Below are 13,468 nucleotides of genomic sequence, written 5' to 3'. Positions count from 1 at the left end.
ACAATCTGTTCAGTGTTACTGTTCTGCGTGCAAGAGAGAGAGCAAGGATTCTAGATTCTTAGTGTAGATGCATCTCTCACAAATTGTCCTGGGGTGATTTCGGAGTATAGGGTTGTCAGTATGCATGAAGTAGTTGCTACACTGCCTCAGGATACCCATGTCAATCAGGCTGGTAGGAGAAATGGAGGGAAATTGACCATCCATAATGCTAGCTTAAAGAGAAAATGGAAGGATGTAGTATAACTGGGTGCTCTAAACTGTCTATACTAATGGGGTGCTCTATAAAGGGTCTGTATTAGTGGGGGTTCTCTAAATGGTACGAAACTGTTGTAGATTTGGTGGTTTTGGGACTGCTTAGGGGCAAAAGTGCAGATGAGATGCTCTCTGAGCAGGTAAGTGCAATTTAAGGACTTCTCGGTTGGATCACAGGCAGCTACTAAGGGAAAATTTATCTACTGAAGTTTTTGCATCTCTGACTGCCAATAGTTACCCCACTACATTGTAGTGCATGATGGTGCATGGAGGTGCGCTATGCATAAACAGATGAATACAGCAGAGTAGTGGCTGGTCACGTAACTCTGTGGAGCTGTGTTAAAACAAGAACAAACCTGCACAAATGTGGGGCTTATGTAGCAACAGCGAGCAAACTGAATTAAACAATTTAACCAATAAAAAGCTCAAAACTGAGCCCTGTGCAAGCAACCTTCAATCAGATTAGTCCTAACTGTATTTTCCTGCCACAAGAGTGCAGGGGGGCCATCTCCAACAAAAGATAGCCTGGTGTAGTACACAATTTAGCAAACAGAACCAGATTCATCAGGTCTGAATCTAGTCTATGCTACAGCAGACAAAAAGTGCAACAAATCAGCAAGAACAGTTTTAAAAATCATCAATATATCAAAATTACAGTTTAAAGGTGCAAAATACAGTATAAAATTGTACTTATGCTTATGGGAAACAAGTTTACTTAAACATTCTGCTAACAAAACTAGTGTGTACTGTGTATGTTAGTTAATTATCAAGTTAGTTTTTAGTTTTGAGGATGTGTGTCGACTGATGGAGCACATTTTCTCAAACAGCAAAAACAGAACAATCTCACTTTTCAAAATAAAAAACAAATCTTACTGCAGTGTCTTGCAGTCTTGCTGGTAGAAGGGTTCATTAATGATGCCTATAACAGGATCACCTGTGTTTCTGTCATAAACCCCAATTAAAACCAGAGCAGATTTCAGTCCATATGGGTAGATTCCATCAATGGGGATCACATCCGTTTTTCCCTTGATATACTGGTTAGTAGAATCTGTATTAAAAATGAATGTTACTTCATTGCTCTTGTCATTTCACTTAATATTTAATTACTGGTATGTTTGAAAAAAAGTGCAATATAAAAAATATAAATCACATTTAATGCAATTTGTTCCCTGATGAAATCACCTACTACATGGTACATTCTGAGTTCACACCCTTACACTTCTCTGTTGCTGTGAACTGCTGATTTAATCCTTCAGCTTTGATATACGCTTTCTACTTTCAAGCAAGCATTTTGATCTAGAGAGTAAAGATATATGTATAAGGTTATGTAAGGTAAAGTCTCAACACTGTTTTCTATTCTTCAGTCAAGAAAAATGTTTTTTTTAAATACAGAAAAGTCCTCAATTTATAACTTACAAATAGTCTGTATTTATTAGCTTCAGTCATCAGCACTGAATTCTCTAGAAGTAAAATAGCACACTAGACTTAATTTGTGTTTCCTTTGCTGGTCTTAAAGGTTCTTGAAATTAATGGGATGGTGTTCTCAGATTGGTTGTGGGTGAACCGGCTTACAATATCTGAGACAGAACTAGCAATGTAAGCTGTAAGACAATATTCAACAAAAAACATAATCCCTACTGATGTTACACTATTAAAAGGGGCAGATATTTACATAGAAGTTGGCAAAGACACACACTTGAAAAAATTTACAAAGGTCACGGGTCTTCGGGGGGGTTTTGGTAGCTACTTTTACTACTTTATCAGGTTCTAGAGAAAGGAAAGTTGAAACTTGCCCTCTTACGATAACACCAAATTATTTATTTTACAGAATAACGGCTTCTGAGCTCCTGTTCATAAAAAGAAGGGACTGCTTTTGAAGTAAGAGTCAATAAACCACAAAAGCAAGTGTATCACTGTTTGCATAAGTTTTTTTATACTTCATATAATAGCAATACAAAAAGCACATTAGACTTACAGTCATTACAGAATTAAATATATTAAACATACTTTTTAACTTTCCAGTGATATACTATTTCTTACTCTAATAGTGCAACCCTCACATAGGCACCAGCTATGTCAGTCTTACAAAAGCTTGTTAAGCTACAATCCTTATGACTTGAAGCTATGAAAAGCAGTTCAAATAACACGAGTAACTGTAATGCTAAATAACACATGCATCACATTAGCATGGTCACACTCAGTGAAGGTATGCACCTCATGTGTCTCTGCTGGCTTTACCAAAGGAAATTACACTTCTGTTACACTCTCATGAAGAAAGAAGTTTAAAAAAAAATACTGACAATAATAAGGGCTCTACCATAACTTCAATTTGAAATTATCTGCCTGGATATTGGAGGACATACTTTGCTCGTTTTATGTAACTGTGCACTCAGTTTTCATCTTCCTGTTCTATTTTCCATATTTATTAATGTCTTTGTAAGTGTCATCCCTGAACTTCTTTCCCAGAATTTTGAATTAAACTTTATGCAGATGGTCCTATTCTACTAAAAGCAACCAAAACTACTGTGGCCATGAAATGTGACCTTCAGGTAGCCTTCTGTCAGCTACAGACAAACCTGTTTTTCCCTAAGCAAATTAATAGTCAACATTAATAAAACATCCACGATATTATTTGAGATGGCTAAAAATTGGATGGAGTACATGCTGCAGCAATTTGATCTCTCGAATAACTGTGCTGACCAACTGCAAATCTACAAGTACTTAGACATACGAATACATTCAGCATTATCTGTTAAGTACAGCATGGCTGATAATAGTTGTAAAACAAAGAAAGGTTTGTTATAAAATTGTAAGCTATGTCAGCCCTAAGTCCAGGAGAGCAACTGAACTGGAGGTTTGATACCAAAAATGGATTATGCCCTCCTAGTAATACCACTGTACTCATCACTTAACACAACACTCAAGCTACCCTAAACAATATAAACATGTTTATTTATTTGACTGAAACCACTGAGCATTGCTGCCTTGTCCTGCAAAAAGCAGAGTGGCTACATATTGCAGCTAATACCACACTTAGACTGATTAGTTTAAAAATAAAATTGGACTAGCTAGGGCACTGCCCACAATTATGTAACAAAGTAAAAACTCCCGTTGCCAAAATGCATTCTTGTGGGCTACGTCTTCATTCATGTTGGTACAGAGTCAAACGACCTTGCACAATATTGCTTCACTGACCTGGAATTATTTACCAAATTGGAATCCAAAGGGGAAAGCAAACTGTTGAATTTAAAGCCAAATTGGCAGAGTATTTAACTGAAAATATATGTAACTATTAATTTGACAGCGGTTAACATGGGCTAACTCAGCATACAATCACATATACTACATTACTTTTTCTGCTGTCTTCAAAAAGTTATTCTGTTGTATTCACATTAGGTACAATTTTAGGTCTAGAATACCTAATCACTGGCATACTTTGAACTGTTCATGCATTCACTTGTTCATAATTAATCCATAATTGTCAAGGTAAAAGTTAATTTCTTCACTCTGACATACACCATGCATAGTTTTATGTTTTAATATATATGTAGTACACTGTATTCCACTTACAAATGTAAAGAATATGTATTGCTTTTTATGTTATCTATGTATTTTCACTTGTGCCACTTGCATTCATACAGTTAACAAATATGCAAATAAATAAATAAATAAAATATTCCCTCAATGTTTGTGATAGACTCCTCAGGAATAACAATCTGAGATTTCTGAGAAGACAACTGTTCTTAAGGAGTATATATGTGTTCTGGACTACCTAGCCTTCTAAGCATCAATTATGAGCTATACATGACCCCTAAATTAGTGTTACAAGGTAATGGGATCATATTAGTGCTCAGAGTTCAGCACAATCTGTAAACAAGTTTCAGATCGCAGCTACCCACAGATTCACCTTGGGGCAACAAAATCAGGTTCTGAGGTTTTAACTTAGCTTACGGAGAGAGGCCACGTTTTATGAAGATGCAGAAAAATGATTTTTCCTGAAGGTTATGTCTTATTATAGTAGGGTGGTCTGACAGTTTTACAGGAGTGAATTAATGAAATGAACCATGGAAAGTGAAAGCTATGGAGCTATTACAGTACCTATGGGATCTATCCATATTCCCATGGCTTCAGTGGCGATATTCACTGTCACAGTCTCTGCTGCAGCATCTTCAATGACCACGTCCTGATGAATAACGTCTGCCAGGAGTTGTGCTGCTACTTCACTGTGATCCAGGATGTGGTACAACAATCCAGCTGTCTCCTGCTTGGTCTTACACACTTCTACAATAATTGTTTCACCTGCGGAATCAAAAAATATTATCTTGATTTACATGGTAATTGTATATAAACACTCACTTCAGCTTTATTTACATTTTCTCTACATACATTACAGTGAAAATTATACTAATGCTGCTCCGGATGATATTTTGCATACACAATTAGTTCTGTTATACATGTAATGAATAAGCCAAAAGAAAAACGAGTTGAATGGTAGGAGAAAGCTGAAATAAGCAAATACGAATAACGTAATGCTAAAGCAACTAAAAACTTTAATATGGTAAGCGCTTTCAGTGGTAAAAATATTCCAAAGGCCAAAATTTATTTTAAAGAAAAATTCAAGTTTTTCTAGTGGCACCTCTGGTGAGGATACGTCTTCCAACACTGAAGGTGAATTGGAAGAATACTACAGTGATGGGGTGCCTAGGGCCAAAAGGGATAACTGTCCACACCCTCACAATTTAGATACAGACGAGGGGGGCGGAAGCACAAGAAAAGAAACTTCCAAACAGAGTTTGGAGACATTGTTGAAAATCATGACACAACAGTAATTTCTAATTCCAATGTCCATAACATCTCTTCTGTGGTATTAACCAATGGTCAACTTAGACTGCTAAACAAGGGGCTTAATTTTGTTCCTGGGTTCTTTGTTTCTGAACGATCTTTGGCCCAGGATGTGATTAATTTTTGTCGGATTTTGAATTTGAAGATGTTTTTTGAGCATAATGTTTGTGATACATTACAGGATTTCAAATTTAAAAAATCAACATTTAATCCACTGATGGCACATTTAGTGGGTGTGTTTCAAAAAAATGTCCTACAGGATTTACATTGTCATCTTAAGGATTTACCTGTCTCTTATAATAATTTGTCTACTGATGAGATACATAGTTTGGAAGAGCTTGTGAACAATAAAGATTTGGTTATCATTCAAGCTGACAAGGGTGGAGCAGTGGTGGTATTAGACAAGGTTATGTATGACAATGAGGCTTTGAGGCAATTGGGTGACAAGGAATATTATAGACAGATGTCTTTGGATCCCTCATCTCATTTTAAGGGCAATATTGACCAATTCCTGACTGAGGCGGTGGATGAGGGCATCATTACACAATCTACGAAAGAACAATTAATGGTTGTTTCACCATCGAAACAATATTTATATTTGTTACCCAAGATTCATAAGAATGTTACAAATCCACCAGGCCGGCCCATTGTATCTGGACATGGGTCTCTCACTGAACCATTGTCTGAATACTTAACCCATTATTTGAAACCACTATTGGTATTTATTAGAGCTAGAATCCAAGATACCACCCAATTCTTGGATATTGTTAACAATACCCAACTTGAATCACATTGGTTATTATGCACTTTGGACATTACCTCTCTTTATACCAACATTCCACATTGGGCAGGTTTACAGGCATTGGACTATTGGTTGACTAGATCAGGTTTATATCGACCAGGTTTCAATACATTCTTGGTATGTCTTACCGAGCATGTTTTGTCCAGTAATGTTTTTTATTTTCAAAATAATTGTTATTGGCAAATTAAAGGTACTGCTATGGGTGCATCTTTTGCACCCATATATGCAGATCTTTTCATGGCATATATAGAAGAAATTATAATTTATGATTACAATCATAATATCTATATGTCTTGAGATGGACATCTGGCGTCGGTATCTGGATGATTGTTGGTTGGTGTGGAAAGCTGATGAATTGTATCTTATGGAGTTTCTTGAATATCTAAATAATAATATTTGGGGAATAGAATTCAAGTTGACTTGTCACACATCAAGGATTACATTTCTTGATGTTGAGGTGACTAGAAATGATGACAATACTTTATCAACTAGGATGTTTAGAAAATTCCCTGAATTTGATTCATTATTACATGCCACCAGCTTCCACCCACAACATATCATCCAGAACATACCTAAGTCTCAGTTCATAAGAGCTAGAAGAATCTGTTCTAGTCAACAGTCCTTTGTTGAAGCCCGGGATGATTTGGTACATAGATTTATTAGGAGGGGTTACCGTCCAGGTTCTGTGCATGCAACCAAAAGATGGGCATCTAACTTAAACAGAGATGACTTATTATCTTATAGAGACAGGAACAATAAAAATCCTAATTCACAGACCTTGCGTTTGGTGACCACATATGGACGTAATACACAGGGTTTTAAAAACATTATATACAGACATTGGAATGTGCTTAAAGCTGATCCAAAATTGAACTCTATTCTCCCAGAAAGATGTTCTTTTTCATTCAGAAGGGGACAAACTATTGGCTCTAAGTTCAGTCATTATAAGAGAGTGGGTTCTGATTCTGTTGCTTACGTCCAATTGTCCCTCTTAGGCAAACCCATTGTTGGGTGCTCACCTTGTGGGCATTGCTCTTTTTGTATCAGGGTTTCACATACTTGTGAATTTAGTAGTAAAAATACTCCACAAGTCTTTGACATCAAATTTTGGGCTAATTGTAGCACTGAATGGGTCATCTATTTGGTGACCTGTAACTGCTCTGCATTTTATGTTGGAAAGACCTCCGGGTCTTTTCGTCTTAGAATATGTGAACACTTGAGTGATGTTAAAAACAAACGTATTAGCAACGCACTTTATAAACATAGTTTGAAACACACATCTGCATGTTTTAAATTTGTCATTATTGATTGTATAAAAGGTAAATGCAAAGACAAAATTCATTGGAATGAATTGCTTAGTTTAAAGGAGAGAAAATGGATCATTAAATTGGGAGCACTGTTTTCACCTGGTCTTAATGACCAATTATAAATGGAGTGTTCTTATTGGTTCTTTTGTGTGGTTGAACCATATATATGTTTGTATACTGATATCTACAAGTTTTTGTCTTTTTTGTATCATTGAAGAAGGCTCTTAGGAGCCGAAACCGGTCTGAATGTTTTGTAAATTGTTTGTTACAATTTCATACACATAGGAAAATTTTTTCCCTATGTGAATAAATACTATTTTGGATGTGGCACCTGCCTATACTTGCTGGCTTTTTCGTTTTTTCCAAGTCTCTTTTGGCCGTGCATTGGTTCTACGGGCATCTGTTCATGTTTGGAGAGAATCTAAGAACCTATGAATTAGATGAATACATTTGAGGATGAAGAACGGAAAGGCTGTTGGTCCAGATGACATACCTGTGGAAGCATGGAGGTGTTTAGGTGAAATGGCAGTGGAGTTTTCAACTAGATTGTTTAATGAAATCTTGGAAAGTGAGAGAATGCCTGAGGAATGGAGAAAAAGTGTTTCGGTACCAATTTTTAAGAATAAGGGTGATGTGCAGAGCTGTAGTAACTACAGAGGGATTAAACTGATCAGTCACAGCATGAAGTTATGGGAAAGAGTAGTGGAAGCTAGGTTAAGAAGGGAAGTGAAGATTAGTGATCAGCAGTATGGTTTCATGCCAAGAAAGAGCACTACAGATGCGATGTTTGCTGTGAGAGTGTTGATGGAGAAGTACAGAGAAGGTCAGAAGGAGTTGCATTGTGTCTTTGTGGATTTAGAGAAAGCATATGACAGGGTGCCTAGAGAAGAGTTGTGGCACTGCATGAGGAAGTCGGGAGTGTCAGAGAAGTATGTAAGAGTGGTACAGGATATGTACGAGGGTAGTGTGACAGTGGTGAGGTCTGCGGTGGGAATGACGGATGCGTTTAAGGTGGAGGTGAGATTACATCAAGGATCAGCTCTGAACCTTTTTTTATTTGCAATGGTGATGGACAAGTTGACAGACGAGATCAGACAGGAGTCCCCGTGGACTATGATGTTTGCAGATGACATTGTGATCTGTAGTGAGAGTAGGGAACAGGTGGAGGAGACCCTGGAGAGGTGGAGATATGCTCTAGAGAGAAGAGGAATGAAGGTCAGCAGGACTAAGACAGAATATATGTGTGTGAATGAGAGAGTAGAGGTGGCGAAGGTGGATGAGTTTAAGTACTTGGGATCAACAGTACAGAGTAATGGTGAGTGTGGAAGAGAGGTGAAGAAGAGAGTACAGGCAGGATGGAGTGAGTGGAGAAGAGTGTCAGGAGTGATTTGTGACAGACGAGTACCAGTAAGAGTGAAAGGGAAGGTCTACAAGAGGGTAGTGAGACCAGCTATGTTATATGGGTTGCAGACAGTGGCATTGACAAAAAGGCAGGAGTCGGAGCTTGACGTGGCAGAGTTAAAGATGTTAAGATTTGCACTGGGTGTGACGAGGAAGGACAGAATTAGGAATAAGTATATTAGAGGGTCAGCGCAGGTTGGAAGGTTTGGAGATAAAGCCAGAGAGGCAAGATTACGTTGGTCTGGACATGTGCTGAGGAGGGATGCAGACTATATTGGGAAAAAGATGCTAAGGATGAAGCTGCCAGGTAACAGGAAAAGAGGGAGGCCTAAGATAAGGTTTATGGATGTGGTGAGAGAGGACATGCAAGTGGTTGGTGTGACAGAGCAAGATGCAGAGGACAGGAAGAAATGGAAACAGTTGATCTGCTGTGGCGACCCCTAACGGGAGCAGTCGAAAGAAGAAGACATTTGCAAGTATGTCTTGACTGAGATCATATTAAGTGAAATGTTGACTAGTACATAATAAAAGCGTGACTGAGTTTATACAGACTAATTACTTTACATTTTGCTCAGTAAGTTAGACCACTGGCATTTCCCCAAATTAATTGTGAGCATCTTGTTATGCAGTCAGATGTTCAAAATTACAGAAGTTACCTTCTACTGTGTTTACCCCCAGGATGAGACTGAAAGAGATCCAAGGGGATCAGTGCTCCACCTGAGTTAACAAATTCAATTTAAAATAAAGTAAAAATGAAGCCACTTTTTTGCTTAGGAACAAAGCCAATGCTTCTTGTCTTTTTAACTTTGTGGCCTGTTAGAACCTGCTACAAAACTTGCAATCTTCTACATTATGCTCAGGAAGTAAGCAAAAATAACTTGAGTATGGAAACCCTTACAAACTATTTGTTTGCTAGAGTCACATTTGTTGGACAACTTCAAAACTACTGGTAAGAACTGAAACAAGGTTGAGAAATCAATATTTACTGACAAGACATGCAGTAAAGCCATTTTGGAAAAGATAAAAATACTATACAGTAGAGATTTTCTTCTGATATATTATGATGTAGAGAACAATTGAAATGCCAAGAAGAATTGAAGAAAACATGAAACAACTTGGCATTTACAAGGAAGCCATATACTTACTAACATGGAAAGCACAAGACCCATATTGGTACCTTGCAGGGTACAGGTCACTGGTTTAACACATTCAGTTCAGGAAAAGACACAAATGTATTTATTTATTTATTTTACATTTGTTAACCGGGAGAGTCCAACTGGATATATGTACATTTTCAGTGGAGGCCCGGGAAGAAAAGCTCCAGAGCAGTAAAGTCATTAACAAGAGAAAGACATGTTAACCAAAAGGTTCAATAAACAATATATAGAGTAACAATCTTTATACTTCTTATAGAAGTATAGTAAATATAAAACAGGGAGTTAACCAAAGAGTGTATTTGCCAACATTCACAGGCTACATTAATATATACATGTTATAGAGGTGTTTAACAGCAAGTATAGCAAGAAGATAGAGTAGATAACTTCCATAACTCATTTCTACACGAGAGACATGCTACGTCCTTTAGGTTTCTTTACAGTGTTCAGTGATACTATTACCCCATGCATACATTACAAAAGCAGTAGATAGCTGTTACTCTAGTTGCTAGAAACAGTAACATACGAGTTACTATCCAGGGGTAGTACAGGTACACAATCTGTGATTCAGGAAGTGTGTTTTGAGTAGTTTTTTGAATTGGGTGGTGGATTTTTTATTTATTATGTGGGCTGGAAGGGAGTTCCAGATTTTAGAGATGAAGTGGCTATAAACGGATCTGCCTGCCTCATTTTTAAAGTTTGTGTTAGTCCATGTAGGTTGATATGGGAGATAGTTACCTTAAGGAGGTGTTGGGTACTTGATCTCAGGGATCTGGTAGTGGTGTAAGGCTGGAATAGTTGCTGCAGGGCTGGTGTGTTGCCTGGATGATTTAGTACTTTGTGAGCAAGTGCTAGTTAGCTAACATGAAGGGTCAGGGGGAGTTTTAGCCAGTTGAGTTTTTTGAGGCTTTCACAGTGGTGGGTTCTAGAAGGAGATCCTGTGGCGAATTTGGCTATTTTATTATAGCAGCTATCTAGTTTGTTGAGCTCAGTTTTTTGGATATTGGTAAGCACGAGGGAGGTGTAAAGTAGTGTTGATAGGAGGTGTGTCCTGGCTGTGGTAACCTTAGAGTGACTAGTGAGAAACTGTTTGTTGCGATAGAGTAGGCCCATTTTTCTGTGGACTCTTTTAATGGTCTGGGAGATATGAATGTCAAATTTAAGTCTATTATCAGTTTCGAGGCCTAGCAGTTTGGCGTCACTGCTGGGTGTGATGGAGGTGTTGTTGTGAAAGGAGATTGAAATGTTAGATGAGGAGGGTGGAGATCTGTGAGGGCTGAAGAGGAGTAATTTAGTTTTGGCTGGGTTTAGAATGAGGTTTTGGTTAGTGATCCATGTTTCTGCCAGGAAAAAGCATTCTTGTGTTAGGGAGTGGAGGTGGTCAAGGGAGTTGGCTGCACAGATAATGGTGGTATCATCTGCATATTGGACTATTGAGGCTTTGGGTATGGCAGATGGTAGTTGATTAGTTAGTAAATAGGGTGAAGAGTAGAGGACCCAGGATGGAGCCTAGGGGTACCCCTGGGGAGACAGGCAGTAAGGGAGAGAGCTGATTTTGCCATTTTACAGCTTATTGCCTACCATCTAGGTAGCTCTTAAACCAAGAAATAGTAGAGAAGGTGAGATTTAGGGTGGTTAGTGTATGAAGCAGTTTTTCATGGTTGACCATGTCAAAGGCTTTAGATAAGTCTAACAGAGTTGCAGATACTAGCAGTCCATTGTTTCTGTGGTTATTGACGGTATTAGTGAATGATGTAAGTGTGGTGGTAGTGCTATGGAAGGGTCTGAAACCATGTTGCTGGGTGGACACTAATTTGTTTTCTAAGAGGTACTTCATCAGTTGCATGTGGACAACCTTCTCTAGAATTTTTGATAGTGGGGATAGTAAAGCTATGGGTCGATAGTTACTAAGTTCTGTAGAGGTACCCCCTTTGTGCAGTGGTGTAATATGTGATATTTTCCAAAGATGGGGTACTTTGAACTCTGAGATAGATCTGTTTATTAATATGGGGACAGGGTAGGCTATTGCTTCAGCTGCTAGTTGCAGATATTCGGAAGGTATATTATTGGCGGCTGTAGAGGCTGGCCTACTTTTATGAGTATTTTTGTATGATTTTGGTTGGCACTGGGTTGAAGGTGAAGATGGGGTAACTGAGATTTGTTTTGGGTGAAGAGGGTGTTTTAGATGGGGATGGGTTGTTGGGGCTTAGTTGGTTGTTGGCTAGATTTTGGATAGTTTCTGTGAAGAATTTGTTGAGCTGAGTGGGGATGTTGTCATGATTGTTCACTATTTTGGGGATGGGAGTGGTTGTTTTCCCTGGTTGCAGTACGGTGTTGACAGCAGCCCAGAACTTTTTTGGGTTGTTAATATATTTATTCTGCATATTTTGGTAGTAGGAGATTTTGTCTATTTTAATAAGTTGTTTGACTTTGTTACGTAACTGACGGTGTGTTTGTTTGTCTATTTGGGATTTGCTTTTATGAAAGTTTGTCCATGCTTTGTTCCTATCTCGGAGTAATGTTTTAGTATTTAGAGTTAGCCAAGGTGCATGTTTAGTTCTGATTCTAGTAGTTCTAGGAGGGGCATGGTGGTTAAGTATGTTAATGAAGGTAGTATTGAAGTATAGTACTGCTTCATCAAGGTCCAAAGTTTTTAGGGGGGTCCAGTTACACAGTTTTAATTCATTACTGAAGTTGAGTTGGTTGAAGTTTTTTCTATTCCTACATTCCCTGACAGTTTCTTGGGTCAGTTGGGGAGTTTTGCTTCTTATTAGAAATGTAGGTAGGTGGTCTCTGAGGGCATCTGGCAGGCAGCCAGCGTGAGATATATAGGAAGGATGAGATACTAGTATCCAGTCTACTATAGATTGATGTTTGGTTCTTTTGTCTGTTCTGGTGGAGGAAGTTATTAGTTGGGTTAGTCCATGTAGGTTGATATGGGAGATAGGGTTTAGACTGGAGCAGTTGTCCCGGTCAATATTGAGTTCGCCTAATAGGATGTTTTCTTGGGGAAGGGTGTTGGCTATCCATTCTAGTAGTTTTTCTGTGATGATAATATTGTTCCCTGCGGGGATGTAGCATCCTATAATGTCGATGTGTTTATGTGGGTTAAGTTAAAGTTTAGTGAGGATGAGTTCAGTGTTATCTAAGTCTGGGGTTGTTATGTCTAGTTTTTCTAAGATAAGGTGAGTTTTATATAGTATTGCTACTCCTCCACCCCTTTTTCCTACTCTGTCATTTCTGATTATATTGTAGCCTGGTGCTGTGATTTCATTATCTTGAATTAGGGGCTTAAGCCAGGTCTCTGCCAGAATGACAATATGTGGATGATAAAAGGAGATTAAGGCATGGAGGTCATGGACCTTATTTAAGATGCTTCTAATATTTAGATTTATGATGAGGAGTGAGTTTGTGGGCCTTTGGCGTAGGGTTGTATTTAGGTCTGGGATTGTTCTAGCTGGACTGAGTGGGCCTGGGTTGGGGTGTATGTCATCGCAGCATACTAGTGCTGTTTTCAGGTGTACATAAAGTTTGACTAGTTTGTTGATGAGTTTTGTGTAATTAAGAGTGGTGTGGGATTGGCTATTTGATGGGCATAGCTTGTGTTTTAGGTGGTGGATTATGGTGGTATGATAGTTGTATGGGGTTAGTTGTAAATATGGTATGGGGTTTGGAGTATTGGGGGATGTTCCTTTATAAAAAAGGAATAG

At 38.3% G+C, this 13,468-nt stretch overlaps 1 protein-coding gene across 1 annotated transcript in view; it reads right to left on the bottom strand.

The window, feature by feature from the left end:
* Nucleotides 1–13,468, bottom strand: part of INPP1 (inositol polyphosphate-1-phosphatase) — a 298,246-nt gene that overhangs the window by 96,293 nt on the left and 188,485 nt on the right. Inside the window, exons 4-5 of the mRNA XM_044083668.1 lie at nt 4,351–4,551; nt 1,126–1,300 (exon numbers count right to left, since the gene is read on the bottom strand). Coding sequence (XP_043939603.1) covers nt 1,126–1,300; nt 4,351–4,551 — 376 coding nt within the window. The remainder of the gene's footprint in view (nt 1–1,125; nt 1,301–4,350; nt 4,552–13,468) is intronic.

This window comes from Protopterus annectens, chromosome 9.part0 (genome assembly GCF_019279795.1).
Source record: "Protopterus annectens isolate FY-2018-M chromosome 9.part0, PAN1.0, whole genome shotgun sequence".
NCBI lineage: Eukaryota > Metazoa > Chordata > Ceratodontiformes > Protopteridae > Protopterus > Protopterus annectens.
This window is presented reverse-complemented; position numbering and strand designations above follow the sequence as displayed.